The sequence below is a fragment of the Glarea lozoyensis genome, assembly GCF_000409485.1.
Source record: "Glarea lozoyensis ATCC 20868 chromosome Unknown GLAREA2, whole genome shotgun sequence".
Lineage (NCBI taxonomy): Eukaryota > Fungi > Ascomycota > Leotiomycetes > Helotiales > Helotiaceae > Glarea > Glarea lozoyensis.
Window position 1 is genome coordinate 1,787,291 of NW_007360994.1, and position 18,024 is coordinate 1,805,314.

The 18,024-nt window shown below is 46.5% G+C and overlaps 4 protein-coding genes across 4 annotated transcripts; 3 read left to right on the top strand and 1 right to left on the bottom strand.

The window, feature by feature from the left end:
* Positions 1–240: 240 nt before the first annotated feature.
* Positions 241–1,194, top strand: GLAREA_03910 (uncharacterized protein; the record flags this gene model as incomplete). Its single annotated transcript, XM_008084163.1, has 5 exons — positions 241–457; positions 502–621; positions 674–792; positions 849–933; positions 995–1,194. The coding sequence occupies 5 exons, from the start codon at positions 241–243 to the stop codon at positions 1,192–1,194; spliced, it is 741 nt and encodes a 246-aa protein (XP_008082354.1).
* Positions 1,195–1,923: 729 nt separating this feature from the next.
* GLAREA_03911 (uncharacterized protein) lies at positions 1,924–2,453 on the top strand (the record flags this gene model as incomplete). The annotated part of the gene is made up of 2 exons (XM_008084164.1): positions 1,924–1,993; positions 2,077–2,453. 2 exons carry the CDS (start codon positions 1,924–1,926, stop codon positions 2,451–2,453), a joined length of 447 nt encoding a protein of 148 aa, XP_008082355.1.
* Positions 2,454–3,920: 1,467 nt separating this feature from the next.
* Positions 3,921–5,244, top strand: GLAREA_03912 (uncharacterized protein; the record flags this gene model as incomplete). The annotated part of the gene is made up of 5 exons (XM_008084165.1): positions 3,921–4,064; positions 4,121–4,673; positions 4,725–4,751; positions 4,805–5,060; positions 5,112–5,244. The coding sequence occupies 5 exons, from the start codon at positions 3,921–3,923 to the stop codon at positions 5,242–5,244; spliced, it is 1,113 nt and encodes a 370-aa protein (XP_008082356.1).
* Positions 5,245–5,458: 214 nt separating this feature from the next.
* On the bottom strand, positions 5,459–17,442 carry GLAREA_03913 (Acetyl-CoA synthetase-like protein; the record flags this gene model as incomplete). Its single annotated transcript, XM_008084166.1, has 2 exons — positions 5,459–12,369; positions 12,423–17,442. The coding sequence occupies 2 exons, from the start codon at positions 17,440–17,442 to the stop codon at positions 5,459–5,461; spliced, it is 11,931 nt and encodes a 3,976-aa protein (XP_008082357.1).
* Positions 17,443–18,024: the final 582 nt, after the last annotated feature.

Sequence of the window (18,024 nt, forward strand, 5' to 3'; positions counted from 1 at the left end):
ATATGGGCCGACTCCGACATCTGCAGTGGACAGTGGGGCGATATTTGCCGGATAATTTCAGACCTCAACTGGGGGATCAATCGCCTGTTTAGATTGAAGCAGTGCTGAGCCGGGTCTCAGAATGCCTTACTTTCAGACCACAGCGGTCGCACCGCAAACTTGGTTTGCGAATTTGGGAAGTCGATTTTGTCGTGGTGCCTTGTCCTGCCGTCAATTGCTTTCGACACCTCGAGCTTCAACATGGCAGAATTGCGAGACGAAAACCAGCCATTCATCGAAAAATCTAAAGTTGATACTGAATACTCATCAGAAGATCAACTCATCCAAAATTCGTCCGGGAAGCAAACCTATTCCACGTTGTTGATAGTCGCGCTACTTCTGTTATCGAATCTATACTTTATTACGAAGTGGAGGCTGGCTGTTGATACGGCTTGCATTCGTCCACAACTCACGTTTTGTTTGTAGCACCCTCTCAGTCTTGCCTTATCTAACAATCAATAGCGCCTTTGAGGAGAGTTACAAGTTACGAGAAGAAGACCTTATGGCGAGACATTACGCATAATCCTTTCACGGGGCCACCAAGACCAGCGTTTGACCAAGCATGGCACGATCTTTTATCCCGTGAGCGCGCTTTCAGATGACGATGCGAAGGAGTCAGGTTAACGGTTTCTAGCTATGGTAATTCGAGTATCGAACGAGGAGCTGAAAGAGATCAATAAACCCTCAATTGCGTTTGTTGATGGGTCTGGATTTATCGCGGAAACGGCTGCTTATCACGAGCTTCATTGCGTTGTATGTTCTATAATCATTGCATATGATAATTGAGAAAGTAAGCTAACTTGCCATAGAAGCGACTGCGTCGGCATCTTTATGTTGATCACTACTACCCAAATATGACAGAAGCCGATGTAGACAGGGAAAACAGACATGTTGGTAAGCTAGTATTAATCACCATAACGGACATTACTAACACTTTCTGTGGATCATTGTTTAGAGTATCTTAGAGAAGCAGCTATGTGTCGAGGTGATCCTACTATTGTTCCTTTCCACTGGGAAGAAGGAAAGCCCTTCTCAAGCCAAGAAAGCGACCATGAGTGCATCAATTGGGAAGCCTACGCTGCTTGGGCCAATAGCCGCAAAGTTGATACGTCCGATTATTCAACATTGACTAGGGATGTCGTTTATCCTATCTGAAGAAATAATATAATAACCAAAGGATTGCAGCATAATTGATAGTATGTGCAGAATAATTGTCTAACATTTATCTCTTCTATCGAAATCCAACATTTTTCTCAAGCCACCAATGTGTCCTAATATCAATCATAGATTAGAGATATGTCGATGCTTGGCCCGGGAACAGTTTTCAACGCTTCTGCACGTCTGTACCGGATACGATGCAGCTTGCTAAAAGTTCCGAAAATACCCACACCATCGCTTGGAGATCGAGGGAAAATCGTTGAGCAACACGACGGCTCTGTCGTAGCCGACCTAATGAAAGGGAACTCACAGACCCCCCATTTGCCATTAGTACCACTGAACGAAATTCTATTGCCTGTTCCCACGTGGAAAATTGCCGGATAACGAGAAACATAGCTCACATCGACCAGTTCTGTGAAATCCGGCATACGTACTCCCAATATCATACGTTACTGGAGCGTGAGATGCAAATTGCCGTTGTCGTCCAGATGGGTTTGTCCACTAGAGGAAGGAGCTCCGTCTTTTCAGATTTTGATGAGCTTGCAGGAGGAGGAAGTATGTGGTAGCTCAAAGTAGTGAGGATGAGAGGGAAACCCTCTACTTATGACCGACGTCTGCCCACAAATCTCGAGCCGTCATTTCATCCCGCTCTGAGTAAGGCATACCTTTTGTTGTCCTCTCAAACCAAAGCTCAGACGCCTATCGACGCCGATTTTGATAGCGAAAATGCATGCTACCCTCTACCTTCTTCCCGCCCTCTTCCTCAGCTTCTCAGTTGCCGCCCCACTGGCGAATGGTACGTCTTACGATACACTCCCCTTAACCAGCCGTGTCTATAAACTCACTCTATCGCTTGAAATCTCACTGACGAGTCTACAGCTGGTCTGAACCCACGTGTTGAGAGCGCCAGCAACGTCGTGGCTGACGCCGATGATGTCGTTTCAAACACCTGGGAGCAACGGAGATCGGTTCCTGTAACTCCAGCGCATGATGCTGATGAGGCTGTTTCAAACACCTGGGATAGAAAGTCTATGATTCCACGGGCCGACGCCGACGAAAGTGTTTCGAATACTTGGGATCGCAAATCTGTTATTCCTTCTACAGATGCCGATGAAAGCGTTTCCAATACTTGGGACCGTAAATCTACCATTCCTCGTGCAGATGCCGACGAAAGTGTTTCAAATACTTGGGACCGCAAATCTATCATCCCTCGTGTAAATGCCGATGATGCTGTGTCAAACACGTGGGAACAATAATCGATCAATTCACAAGCCGACGTCAACAATATTGTTTCTAGCTCATGGGATCAATTAGCAATTGCTACAAACGATTTTGTTTGCTTCAGTACTGTTTAAAGCCCCACGGCAACTGTGAATATTACGATAATGATCAAAATTACATCTTCAATTTCATACTCTTGACTATCTTGTCGTTTCTGTGTTACTGGCACTTTGGCGAACTCTTCTGGAACATCCGTTCAACGGCGTTGGCTTGCAGGAGGGACAGATTGGGCTGGAGATTCAAGGTCCCTTCATTTCGTACACTCATTTGGACTATCATATTTCATACAATATGCAAAATGGAGAATGTTCGCCGATCTTGGCAAGCCGAAAGTCCGCATATACCCACTTGTGCTTTTGTACCACGTGCACACATCTTCACAAGTAACAGTGTATACCTAGTCATACTGTGTGTGACGGGATTCCCGGTGCGCATCCGCATATGCAAAGAAGTATCTTTCGGTGCAGGGCCACTCTGATGTTGCGAGGACGAGGTTGAGTCGCTTCTTGCTAGTGGTATATGCAAAATGAGAAATGGGTATTAGCCGGACTCGATTAACATTCGAACAAGCTCCGAGAGCCTGCAGAACTCGGCCCAATCTACCCCACACTATGTTCTGCATGTAACGAATCCGGAATTCCTATGAATTTCCTTTTTCGGAAAACAAAGTTTTTCAACAGCCTAGACAGCTGAGGTTGGTGGAACCAGATCAGGATCACAAGCGAACCGCCCTCACATCCGCCATAGTAAGCCCTGTACCACTGTGCAACGTGCTTATCGAGGAGGCTTGAGTAGTGGTGCGATTGATATGGGGAAACACGGAGCCGAAGTGAGATGGATGTGGCAAACCGTACAAACTATTCACTCACGGCCCAATCAACTGGTTGCAAATAAGGTGTACTTGAATACCAAAATCCCAGCTGACCGTAGTAGCCAACGAGGGTAACCCTCGACATGCAACAACCCTCTAGTCACACCACATTCGTCCATCCGACTAAATAACCGAAGCATGGCAAGGACGCATCAAAGCTTCTCGATCCTACCTCATTCACACCCACCTATTGCCACGAGTCGATGGGAGCTATTCTCGGCCGCATCTAAGCACCTTATCGCCTTCGGTAGAACGTGGTGCATGTTCATGTACGCTTGTTTATCCTCTTTTCAGCTCTGCTACCTTACAAGGCCCAATTCAGTGAGAAGATAGCTCTGCCGGAGCGGATTGATAGTGAGGGGCAGCTTGTCTCCTTGTAGGAAGGAAGCCGATTTTTCTCGAAGGTTGATTGCAGGATTTTTGTGATATCACGAATTCACCAGGCCCGCCCGTGTCAACTGAAAAATCTGTATATACAAGAGGGAGGTGGGTCGTGTCAGAAAACCTCATCTTTGACATATTCTACAGTTCTATTCATTCACATCGTTTCAAACCCGCAAATACCGCCAAGATGCCAGAAACTCAGGGCGGAATGTACGCTATTGCGATCACCCTAAGTGTTCTCGCGACTTTCTTCGTGGCACTCAGGTTTCATTGTCGAAGAAAGCTGAAGTTGCAGCTCCTGACCGATGACTGGCTCATCATTCCCGCTCTGGTTCGTGCTTTAAGACATCGAACGATTTCAGGAAATTAAAACTAACATATTCATAGTTTTTCACTCTCGTACTAGGAGCTTTGATGATAGTTGGCGCTGCAAAGGGCCATCTGGGACAACATACAGAGATCGGTGAACATGGACCAGTGCAGGACTCCCGTCTGACAATCTTCTCGCAAACACTCTTCACGAACCAACTCGTGCAACTTTTCGCCGTCGGCCCCACCAAAGTCAGCGTCCTCTTCTTCTACCGCCGTATCTTCACTGGAATATGGTTCAACCGTCTGTCTATGCTCTTGATTGTTATCTCCATCTCCTGGGGCGTCGTATTCTTCTTCACGAACCTCTTCCAATGTCTCCCTGTCAGCGTGAGCTGGTATGCGTTCGGTCGAGGCGATGCGTGTATGAGCGAGATCCCGATGTATTTGGCTCAAGCCTACAGTGATGTAGTTGTGGATTTCTTTATTTTGTGTCTGCCTGTGCCGTGGATTTGGAAACTGCATATGAAGACTAGGACGAAAGTTGCTATTACTTGTTTGTTCTTACTTGGCGCACTTACTATTGCGGCGAGTTGCGCGAAGATGGTTGTGCAGTATTTTGTTGGATCGCGTAAGTTTTCTTCCCCTTATACATCATGAGCAGAAGACTAACATGGAACAGACCTCAGCGGCAAACCAGACCTATCATGTACGTACCCCTATCACCCTAATGATTGTACTACAGAAACTAACATCCTCCAGATTACCTTACACCCATCGTCTACTGGCCCATGATCAGCGCCTCCGTCGGCATCATCGCCGCGTGTCTCCCCACGCTCCGCCCCCTCTTCAAGGGCTGGTCCGTCGAACTCTTCATTGCAAATATGAAATCTACATTCACACTCCGCTCTACCACCGCGTCTAGTCATTGGGATGGAACCGGACGCAGCAAGGGTAGTCGTAGTGGCGACGAAGAGAGTTTGGGAAGTAGCACTGGTGGGCATTTGTATAAACCTGGGTACGTATCCGTTTCAAACTTTAAGTGAGCAATACTGATAAGTGATGATAGTCGTAATGAAAATAAATTCGAAACAAACGTTGAAATCGTACCGCTTGAATCGGTTAGAATTCACAAAGATGAAACTGCGCCGGGAGTTATCATGGTTAGGAAGAGTGTTAATCGCACGGATGAGCCGTTGTAAAATGGGTTGGTTGGAGCAGGATAAGGATGTTATTGTATGATTATAATGCTTTTACATGGTTGTGTTTATTGTTTCATATGGGTGGGAGATACCAAGAAGTTTAGCTTTGATAATTATGAATTTATTCTGTTATAAGAAATCTTTAAATGCGCCTGATATGTTGACAAAATGACGGTATATACAAGGAACAAATCTGTCTAGAAACAATAATCTATCAACTCCTTCCCAACCTCGGCAAAGTAACCTCCAAATCCACAATCCCCCTCAAATAACCCCCCAACATAGCAGGCAACTCACACTCCTCTGCAGCTCGGATCCACTCCCCAAACCCAACAACCTCACACTCAACCCCATACTCCTTCAATATATGCTCCCCAAGCCCCGAACACGACACCATAAAATCCCCAGCCTCATGTTTAACAACTACTTTTCCATCCTCACCCTCGCCATCCACAGCCGCATGAACAATACCAGCAGCGACGTTCTCCACAGACACGAGATCAAAGGACCCTTTCCAGTGCGAAAGATCCGGAACCCTTTTCATCTTCACAGAGAACTTCAAAATCGCATTAACAAGATCCGTGCTCGGTGCTTCGTCGCCTATAATGTACATCGGTCGATGGATCCACACCCTCGACTGCAATTGCGTTGCAGCATTAAAAAGCACCCGCTCCGCAGCCCATTTTGACGCTACGTATCCTGAGATCTCACGCACAGAATCAGGTGTAAGAGATTCCGGCACAGGGACTTCCATTAGTTCGTTGTCGGGACCAAGGATATCCGCCACGCCGCCCGTGGAAACGAAATGGATGTGTGCGCGGTTAGGGAGGCTGAATTTTAGGATCTCGCGCGTCGCGTTGACGTTCACGGCCGAGAGGGAGTGGTAGGATTTCATAAATGAGACTTCGGCGCCATTGTGGATTATGGTTGTGATGCTCGTTGATATCATATTGAATTCGGTCTCTGAGAGGCCGAAACGGGGGAGTGAGAGATCGCCGGCGTAGATGTGGATTTTGGGGGATGTGATGGGAGATTTGCGGGGTGGGAGGTTTGGTGGTTGGCGGATGGCGACGCAGTGGATTTCTGATACTTGGGCGTTGTTGACGAGATCTTGGAGGATGGCTTTGCCGAGGAAACCGAAGGCGCCGGTAAGGAGGACTCGTTTTGTGGTAGATGGAGAAGTAGTAAGTGGCTGTGAGGGAATCGAAAGTTTCAACTCTTGACCCAGTGAAGTTTCAGCGTCCCAGTCAATTTTTTGATCAAGATCCTCTTGACCCGTCATAAGTCTCGAGGCCATACTATGCAAACTGCTTGCCTTGAAGAATACCCTGAGATCCAACAGCGTACCGAATTCTGCGCGTACGGCAGCTTGTAATTCAACTGCTAGAAGCGAGTTCCCACCGAGTCGAAAGAAATCCGTATATTTGGTGATAGTAAGCGGATTGGATTTGTCTTCTCGAAGAACGGCTCTCCAGACTTTGCTCATCCTTTCTTCTGATTTCGATAGCGAGATCTGCTCGGAATCAAAAGTGCTAGTGGTGTGTATTGGTAATACTTTCAAACTTGTCCGATCAACTTTCCCATTCGCCGTACGAGGAAGTTTGTCAAGCGGAACGAGAAATTTCGGGCGTACATGATCGGCCATTTGAAGCTGCTCCAGAAGAGATTCGAGATATTGATTTTGATTCCGCTCGACTTCCTCTTTGACAAAGGTCACATATGCCACTAGCATCTCGATCTCCTCTCTCTCAACAACGACAACCTCCGCTAAGTCTCCTTGGGCTGCTGAGAGGATTGCATTCGCAATGCCTTCGAGCTCTACACGCAATCCGCGGATTTTTACCTGACTGTCTCCTTGCATACGTCCGAGTGGAATGAGAGTTCCATCGCTAAGTATTCTTCCACGGTCACCAGAACGGTATGATCGATTGAGCGTGTCACTGCCTTTAGTATATTGGTCGATACCAAATCTCTCAAAATCTTCTTCTTCAGCATTAGTATACCCAGCGGCGACATTTGCTCCCATAATGTATATTTCTCCTGGAAACCCAGCTGGGACAGGTAGCCCATCTGCATCCAATATTCTTGTGGTGGCATTCATTAATGATTTTCCCACAGATAAATATTCTTCGCCATTTTCCACATAACTATCGTCATATGCCACTTTTCCGATATGGGTCACAATTGTTGTCTCCGCCGGCCCATAGCCATTGAACAGAGAGACAGGTATTGCAAGTTGACTGAAGAGCCCCTTGATTCGACCGGTCATTCTTTCGCCGGCACTTAGTGCAGTGCGCCAGTTCCGACATTTCTTAAGTGCTACTGTTCCGTATCGAAGGAGAATTGAATACTCGGAAGGGACGCAGAAAGTAAACGTGACATTGTGCTCCAGCATTAGATTTGATAAAGCGATTGCGTCTCCTCGCTGCTCTCTTGCAGCAATGACAACTTTCCCACCATTTGCAAGCCCGAGGAATATTTGGGCTATCGATAAGTCGAAGCTCATAGAACTTTGTTGCAACACGGTCTCTTTTCCAATGCCGAGGAAGTTTCCGATTCCAAAAATAGCGTTGGTGAGATTTCGATGAGTTAAACGAATTCCTTTCGGAATCCCCGTTGTACCGCTCGTATATATTATGAAGGCTTCTTGTTCGCCACGTCCCAGATTGACCGACTTTTTGCGCGGGATCACTTCGATGTCCGAGATGTCCCACATGAGACAGTTTTTTGCATCCAAGTCCAAACATGCTCCGCTGGTTGCACCGTGGTAGAGAATGACATCTGGTTTACAGTCGTTTGAAATGGCGTTGAGCCGCGTCAGTGGATTACTCAAGTCCAGAGGGACACACCTTCCCCCAATCCTTAGCGTCGCGATCATGGCACAAACGGCGTCGATAGATGGCTCGAATAGCAAGCCGACTGTCACTTCAGGTTGCGACAGAGACCCAATGGCCGAAGCGATTGCCATGGAGGTCGCACGTAACGATTCGTAGGTTATGGACTCGCCTGAACTATCCGTAAGTGCAATAGCTTCAGGACTGGCTAAAGCATGCTCATCAATCTGATGGACTAGAGTCCTCGAGTCATCGAGCGCTTCTGAGGGCCCCACTCCAATATCAAGCGACTTTCGGTTCTCTTCCTCGTCAAACAACTTGCACTGTTTTGGAGCTAGGTGAGAATCCCGTGAAAGAGTGTCGAGGAGACGCGAATATATTTTCAAGAGATGGCTCGAGTCTTCCTCCGAATAGAGATAATTTTGTGTGTCAAATTGAAGAAGACATCCGCCATCAGACGTCTCGAGAATCAAAAGCGTCAAATCATACGGGGTCATAGACACGCTCGATTTCGCGTCTGTCATCTCACAATTGCCTAACATCTTTTGCTCCAAAGCGCCAAGTCGATAGTTGACTAGAACCTGGAATAAGGGCGAGTGTGTCGCTGACCGCGGTACCTTCAACTTCTCGAGGAGCACATCAATCGGTATTTGTGAATTCTCCATAGCTCCGTAGACTTTGTTCTTGGTATTGGAAATGATCGTTTCAAAGGAGTCGTCTTCATTGATTTGAAAACGGAGAGGAAGAGTATTGATGAAATAACCGATATTTTCGTTGAATCTCGAATCAGATCTATTTGCATCGACCATGCCGATACAAATTTCGTTTTGCGATGCCAGTTGAGATAACAGTACTTGCAAAGCGGACAAGTAAAACTGGAAAGGGGTCGAATTAAGTCCTCTGCTGGCTTTACGAACTCTCGCGACTACTTCTGCATCAAGACTGAGAGACACAGTTCTGGTATCGTATGAATCCATGCTCTGACGCGCTCCCACCTTCGAGATTGGCAATAGTCCCAAAGGTTGCGGGAGTATTGAGAACTCTTTTTTCCAGTAAGCTAATTGGTTGTTGAGTTCACCAGATCCTATAATTCTTGCTTCATTTTCTACATATTCGGAGTACTGACTACCAAGGGGCGGTAAATAGCCATTGAGGTATGCTTTCTGAATATCGTGCATGAGCACGTTCCAGCTAACACCATCCATCAGGATGTGATGCGCAGCGAATACGATTTCATGTGTACCATCCGATCGATGGATTAGAGTCACATCAAAAGAATGACCATTCTCCAAATCAAACTCGTTCTTCCTCATGTTGTCAAACTCGCCTTGAACCTCGGATTCAGTAGATAGCTCAAGATAATTCATAGCAAATGGAGATCGAGCAAGCACTCCTTGCGTAGCTTTCTCACTGATTGGATCGGAGTAGAAGCATGTACGTAGGATCTCGTGCCTCTGAATTGTTTTTGAAATCGAGCTTTCAAGCGCTCGGCGGTCTAGATTGCCGCGAAGCGTGTATTGAACCACGATGTTATGGGTTGATTTATTCTTGAGATAGGAGCGCAACAACCAAAGCGTAGATTGACCCGAAGATAGTCCAAATGTATGAACAAAGTCGAGCTTCGGAATGTCATCTATGCCTGAACTAGATTGAAAGTCGGATGTTTCGGAAAGGGGTGACTTTGGGCTCGCTTCAGCCACAGAGAGAGAAGTCGTGGTCGATGCGCTGCCTGATGTTGATGTGCTTTCAGTGCTTGGTCCAGGAGATTCCAGGTCAATATCTGAGACTGTTATAGCAATCGGCGAAAGCGGCTTGGAGACTTGAACCTCGTTGGTATGCAAGCAGTCAACCATCTTTGCCGAAATTGTTTCTTCACAAAGCGTTGCAACCGTAGCTTGTCCCAGGATCTTGAAGATTGGGAAATCCATTTTCATTTCCTTCAAGAACCATGTCCGAATCTCGACTGCAATAAGTGAGTCAATTCCAAGGCTTGTCAACGGTGTGTTTATATTAATCATTTGAGGATCTTCTTGCACCATAAGGCCAAGTTTTGACAGGAAGTTGACCTGCAATATCCCAATAGCGATTTCGTGACTGGTTACACCGCTCAGTTGATCTGCAACTGGAGCAATGATCTTGACACTGCTTTCGACCTGGAATACGGGAGCTCCTTTGTTCACGAGATGCGAGAACCTGGGATTCGTAAACCATGGAGGTTGTTCCACATTGGCTGAAGCATCTAAGGTTTCCGCCAGGCCAACAATAATATCTGACTCATCTTGAGATCCGGAACGCCCATTTACAATGGCCTCTGTGAACATAGTATGGAACTCTCGCTCCGATATTGGCATGAAGTTCAATTTTCGAAGCGGCTTTTCAGTGGCACTACCCATTCTAGACACATAACCAAGACCAATAATCATGCCAATGCTAAGCACGCTCGCAGCAAGACCTTTGATACGTCTTTGTCGAGCAGTGCTTAACATGAACATATTGGCGGTGTTGTAATTCGACTGTCCACGGTTGCCAACGACGGAAGCGAGGGATGAGAAGAGTATGAAGAAATCGAGCGTGTCTTCCTGGAACAGTTCATTGAGATATCTTGTACCTGAAACTTTAGGTTCAAGCACTGAGTTCATTTGATCGAAGGTCATGTCAGAGAAGGCCTTATCGAATAAGACCATGGCACCATTGGCAACACCAGCGATCGGTGGTAGGGTGCTCCTTATGTCTCCAACAAGATCTTCAAGTGATTTCCGGAGTGTCAGATCCAGTGCACACACTTTAATCAATGCGCCTTCATCCGCCATCTCTTGGAGCCATTCGGGCGCGACTTGTGGTTTTCGACTGGCTATGACAATACATCTTGCTCCATTAGATACCATATATCGAGTCAAAGATTGACCTAGCTCTCCTGTCAATCCAATGAGAAGATACGTCTTGTTCGCAGAGAAAAGTGTCGTTGATTTGATAGCTGTTATTGCAACATGGACTGGGTTTTCCACCTCCCAGGAAATTATCGCTTCGAGGCTTTGCTTTGCTGGTGTCAAAGATGATATGTCTGCTATGGAGAAAACTTTGCATCCAGAATTGGCGGGGAACAACTCAAGAGTTGTCATATCCTGAATGCTAGGCAACAACTTTGATAAGTTTTCTTCTTCGAAGCTTGCAGTGAGATCTGATTTGCTCCGAGAGAACCAGGAACTATGACGAACAGGTAACTTAGGAAAAGCCTTCGATATTGTGCCCGCGAAGGTTTTCGCGGTGCTTAGGTCGAAGATAGATTTTACACCATTCCGAACCACGCGGCGGAGAGTACGTTCTGAAGACGCAGGGTGTATCTTCAAACTCTTTACGTGATCTGAACTCGAGCCGGTTTCACCAGTAAACAAGAACTCAATACCATCCCGTTTAGCACTTTCTGAAAGCAGCGTCTTCAAGGAAGGACTGGCTTCATGAACTAAAGTGACACCAGCGGGTGTGTGCTTCTCCATGATACTTTTAGCAACCAGTTGGTTCATGAGACTCTGCAGAAACTCTGGAAGTTCTTCATTCGTAAGCTCAGGGCACTCGAAGGTCCATGAATGAGGTATGCAGATGATAGATGAGTTAACAGATGACAAAGCAATGACTTGCTTATGAGTCGATATGACTTTTCCTATGCAGAGAAATAGGTAAGAACCGCGAGACATCCGGATTGAGTTGAGGGAAGAGAACTTGACTCGTATAGCGACGGTGTCCGAGCTGCTTGGATGATCATTCGCCAGGTCTAGCTGCTGGACTGAAAACGACTGATTAGAATGATCTCGTTTCAACTCAATGGCTAGATCCTTGCTGTCGACTGGCTGCAGTATGGGTCTTCGAATGGAATTAAGCCGGTTATTCAACTGTTCATTCTGAATAATCCTGGGAATCATGACATTGCCGTTCTGATACATCAGTTCCGGCTCCGCACTCCACAAAACACCTTGCATTGGATTTTCGGCCGTCTCAAGCATTATTCGGAGAAATATTGCCGTAATTTGGTGTGCTAGCTCTTGTGGGGTTGCGTTATCCTCCTCAACATCTAGCGTACGGAATGTCAGATGAGGTAACTCGAATTGCAGGGTCCGCGAAAGTCCAGTCATCATGTTTGCCTCTGGGTTCGTGGATCGGCCATTCTTGGAAACCCATAGCACTTGTCTTGACTTTTCGAGAACGTTTTGCAGTGTTTTGAGTTTGGTGGTCGTGAAGTTTTTAAAGTAGGAAGATTCAAAGTCTAGAAGTGAAACAATGGAGGTGCTTCCGAAATCTGAAGGCATACAGAATTAGTGTTTGTCCCCAAATATAGTTTAGAAAGCTTACCAAGTCGTGAAACATCCAGATCTTCTAGACTTTTTATAACATGAATCGCTAAACCCCAAGGTCTAAGCAGTTTCTGTATACTACCGACTATCTTGACCGTCGTCAAGTCGTTGCCACCAACGACAACGAGACGTTCTGGCTTAGGTATCATTTCCAAAAAGCTCGTAGGTTCTCTCAAAATCTCAACTGTTTGATCAAGAGCTTGAGTGACCATGACCGAATTGGAATGGCGAAATGTGGCTTCCCTATCACGCTTGACCACGTCAATTCCGGAAAAGCCTGTTTCTCGTAAGAGTGAATCCCATTGTACTTCACTGATAGTTGGAGCGTGAGGACGACCATCATCTACACCAAGCCACCAGCCTGGAAGAGCAGACATGATGAATTGATTCCGTAGATTTTGTCCAGTAATTTCCATAAGCACTAGATAGCCACCTGGTCTCAGCAACCTCCGAACATTCGTCATGGTTTTCTTCAGGGTCCGTGTCGCATGCAGAACGTTAGATGCAACAATGAGATCATAAGAATTGTCTTGGAATCCTTGAAGAGAGGGATCAGATTCGATATCAAGTTTCGTAAACGTCAATTTATCAGCCTCATCCTTGAATATTTGACGAGCCGATTCAAAGAATCCCGAAGAAATGTCGGTATACTTGTAGGCAGAATATTTCCGTCGAAGACCTTCAAACACACTCCGCGTGGTCCCTCCAGTTCCAGCACCAATTTCAAGGATATTCATATGAGGATGTCTGTGTGATAATTGATTCAAAATAGCAGAGACATTCATGTTGGCATTTCGGAAGCCAATCCCTTCGACATACAGGCGATCCAGCATGTTGTTGTTTCGCATGATCTCAAGAGTATCCACTTTCTCGTGGACAATATCAATCAGGTTGCTTCCGACTACGTGCACCAACTGTAAATCGACGACATCTGGATATTTTTGCACTAAGGCTTCGATAGCTTCCAGTGAGTCGGCGGTCCACTTAGCGTCGACGCCTTCGTAATTTCCAGAGGCCAGGAGGGGAGTGATGTAGCTGGTGAACTTCAACAGTCGTTGGAAATGGACCTTGAATGAAGGTTCCTCTGACAAAGAGATTGCTTGTCTTAACCTTCTGAGGTAGAAGAAAGCTGCCCGTTCGCATATTTCGATGATCTCGTCTTGGTTTTCGGGATCTTCCAACTTCACTGCATCATCTGGGGAGCCGCTCATGATATCCGCCATCCAAGCTGTCTTGCAGAATAGCTTGCGGTCATTGCTCGGGTTTGCTGGAGAAAATGAGGTGCATTCAAGTTGTTGTATTTGTATCATCATGTTGTCTTCAAGGTCAAATATCTCAATATCTCCAGCTACGGCGTGAGATGACGCCAATGTGACGTGGCTGTCAACTGTCGCAAGCATAGAATTGCCTCGCCCGAATTGAGATGGATTGATAACGACTTTTCCGACCTTTGTTGGAAGATATGTTGTCCATAAACTCCCATCGCCAGGAGCACAAAAGGCAGCGAAAAGCGTTTGTAAGCAGACATCCAGAAAAGCTGGATGTACCAGTAACTCATTACCGTTGGTGTCTCTAGCTGTTCTCTGCACAGATGCACATGCTTTATCCATGCGTCTGTGTAGCTTCAGTATACCTCGAAAGTCTTGGGTATAGTCGAGATCTATGGCCGACAAAGACTCATAGAATCTGTCGACGTTTACCTCAGCAAGGGGTGTCTGCGCACTAGGACGAGATGGTAGCAAATTTGAGGTTGCAGATCCGAGAATTAGATTGACATGACCACCAAAGTGCTCAGGATCATCCGAACATTGGTTGTCATATGCGTACAATTTGAAGTGTGCTGTGATAATCTCTCCGCATTCCTCTTGGGTTCTACTCTGTGTCGCCATCGTGAATAATGTCTCAACACTTTTCGAACTCTCCAGAATAATGGCCTTCTTAATTGACATATCGACAAGCTCTATGGCTCGTATCTCCCTTCCTTGCGCTAACCTGACTGAAGCCTCGAGCGCCATGGAGATATACCCAGCGGCGGGAAACAACGGCTGGCTTTGGAACACATGACCACGCGTCCAAGGTATTTCTTCCACACTCAATTGATTTCTCCACCTCATCTCATGGTCATTATCATCTGGTACTCTGCACCCAAGAAGCTCGTGTGGTGCTTCCTGTGACAGACGAAATCTTTGTGAAATGCGAGACTCTTTCCAGTAACGAGCGGTGTGTTGCCATGGGTAGGTAGGAAGATTTTTCAGCAAGGTCACATGCTGGGTATGTGGCCCCACGGAAAAGAGCTTGCTATAAGCCTTCACGTCAACGCATTCAGGTCCCAGTTGTGACCAGAGGCCGCCCATTGCCTTTGCACACGAAACCAGATCGTTTTTGTCGCGCTCCAAAAGCCCTTGATATTGAAGTGGGATTTCACGGTTGCTGAAGTTTTTAATAGTTTTCAGCGTTGGATTCTTCAATGTAGCATGAGGACCGATTTCGATGATCGTATCGAAGGGGCCTTCTTGCTCTACAGCCCTGCATATTGCTTGCGAGAAACGAACCTGTCCAGTCATATTGTCCTTCCAGTATGTATCCTTCAACAGAGACAGATCTTGAGAGGTCGAATCCCAAGTATCGTACGTAGAAGATATCCAAACTGGTGCTGCAGATGTTCTTGGAGTGATGTTACAACTGCGCAGTGCAGCCATATATGGCTCTGCGCAAGGTTCCATGTGATGTGAATGATAGGCAGTGTCAACTTTGAGAATTCTTGAGAATGTGCCTTCGCCATCAAAGTGTTCCTTGGCTTCCTCAATCGCGTCCATATCACCAGACAAAGTGACACTGTTAGGACTGTTACAAGCTGCGACGCAAAGTCTCCCTTCGAACTGATCTTGGTTACAAAGCACCGAGGCTTGATCAAAGTTATAAGCAGAGGCGATCATGCCACCTTGCTCATTATCCAAACCCCCAGCCAGGTGGGCGTAAAGTCCACGGTAATAAGAAATACAAATTGCTTCTCTTGCAGAAATTATACCGGCAGCATAAGCAGCACCTATCTCGCCCGAAGAATGGCCAACGACTGCATGAAGTTTGATGCCTGCCGATTTTAAGACATCGACCAATCCTATTTGTAACGCCGTACATAGCGGTTGGGATATCAAAGCTTCACCAACACGACTTTCGGCGGATTGTGCTTTTATTTCCTCTGTTAATGTCCACGCAGGTGGATCAGGCAGATTTGAGAGTTCGCGGTCGAGGTTCTGAATTGTTGTTGCAAATAAGGGGCAGGATTGGAGCAATCCTGATCCCATTGTCGCCCATTGAGCACCCTGGCCAGTAAATACGCCCAGTATTTTTGAGTTGGTAGTCTCAGATTTAGCAGGAATTATTTGAGTCTTCTGTGCTGTCAACTCTGAAATTTTCGCTGTCATTGCCTCACAGAGGGATCTTGCATCGGAACCGGCAAAAGATGCTTTTCGAGGCAAATTGGACCTTCGAAAAAGAAGTGTTGACGCCAAATGTGACAAGTTCAACTCTGTGTTTCCCTCTATATAAGCAACATATCGTCTTAAGAGGTCCACTAAGGAGATATCAGATGCTGCGGATAAGCAAATGGGGAGAATAGAGAGAGTCTCGTTGCTCGATCTCGGTGCAACTTCTTCTAGAGACGATGCTCGATCAACACTCTCCAATATAACGTGAGCATTAGTCCCTCCAAACCCAAAACTGTTTACACTAGCTCGTCGGCGCTCGCCGACGGGAAGAATAGGCCAATTTGTCAAAGTCGTTGGGATCTTCAAACCTTTATAAAATGGTTCAACTTCTGGATTCAAAGTGTCGAAAAGAAGGTTTGGCGGTATTTGGGCTTTCTGAAGAGCTAGTGAAGCTTTTAATATTCCTGCAAGTCCCGCTGCGCCCTCGAGATGGCCAATGACGGTTTTGACCGATCCAACGTATAAAGGGTCCCCTTTCCCAGGACTTTCTCCATTGACGAATGATTGAGAGATAGCTCGTGCTTCTATCGGGTCGCCTGCCTTTGTGCCCGTACCATGCGCTTCAAAATATTGACAGCGATCACCGGGACGTGACAGGTCCAGTCCTGCTTTTGCGTAAGTTTTGCGTATGAGGTCTTCTTGAGATTCATGACTCGGCATTGTAATTCCTCTCGTCCTACCATCCTGGTTGACACCGGTTTCTCTGATGATGCTTTCGATCTCATCGCCATCCTCTAGTGCTTTTGACAAAGGCTTTAATACAATAGCAGCGAAGCCCTCCCCCCTAGCATAACCGTTTGCACCCGCGTCCCACATCCGAGAACGACCATCAGGCGATAGCATGTGTAGTTTGGACTCATATATGAACATCTCAGGACCGAAAATGAGGTTGGTTCCCGCTGCAATTGCCACAGATGACTCGCCATTTCTCAGGCTTTGCACTGCGTGATGGACAGCAACTAAACTGGATGAACATGCCGTGTCAATAGTCATTGACGGGCCCTTCCAATCGAAAAAGTAGGAAATGCGATTTGATAATATACTACGAGCTGTTCCTGTCGCTAGATATTGGGGAACAGTGTTGATATCACGCATTTGAATGTCGTAGTAATCGGCAGTCATTGACCCTACAAAGACTGCGGTGTTTGTCCCTCGAAGGCCTTCGATGCCATATCCAGCGCTTTCTATGCCTTCATATGCAACCTCTAACAGTCCCCTCTGTTGAGGGTCTAGGGCTTCTGCTTCACGGGAGGTGATATTGAAAAACGATGGATCAAACTTGCATGGATCTTCTGCTAACAGATAGGCATGCTGGACATTCGTTGTTCCGTGGTGATCGGCATCCTTGTGGTAAAACGCCGTGGGGTTGAAACGATCGGAGGAGATCTTCTGTAGAACATCTCGTGGCTTTTGAAGCAACTCCCAAAGTGCGGCTGGTGATGTGGCTCCTCCCGGAAATCGACAAGAGCTACCAATGATAGCAATTGGTTCTGCCTGGTTCAACTTGGGAGATGATGTAAATTTTGTCATATTGAAAGAAGGAGGTAAAAAATCGAATTTGATAATGAATATGCAGATGGTTGTGAGAGGTTGCGAAGGAAACACGACTCAACCAAAATCAGGTGACTGTTTGAAATGTTACAGAGGCAGAAAGCAGCTGAACCACGGCAATAGTCTAGTGATGACGAAAGACATCAAAATAATCATCTGAATTATTCTGCAATCATCTGACTGGATTGGCTGATACGGTAGTGTGGAAAGGCGCCAGGTACCGAGTTGGAATAAGCCGAACTGGCGCTCGAACGCCACCCTGAGAACTAAGACCGAAGAACGAGGACTACTCGCACCCGTGCCTTCGGTGACAAAGTACAACACCGACACTGCCTTGCGGCGTAGCAAACTGGTAGTTTAATAATAGGCTTGGCATGCCATTTCTTGGGCGTGATAGGTGTACACGCTAGATATGGATGTTGGACCTGCATATGAGCCAAGTTCCCTTGTGTCTCGCAGGATCTATTACAGTAGCTGAACACCTTTTCTACCACAACCGAGGAGTCTGGTATCGCGCTTTAGCAGAAAAGTGCAAGATATTCGAGAAAACCCTCGCTTGAC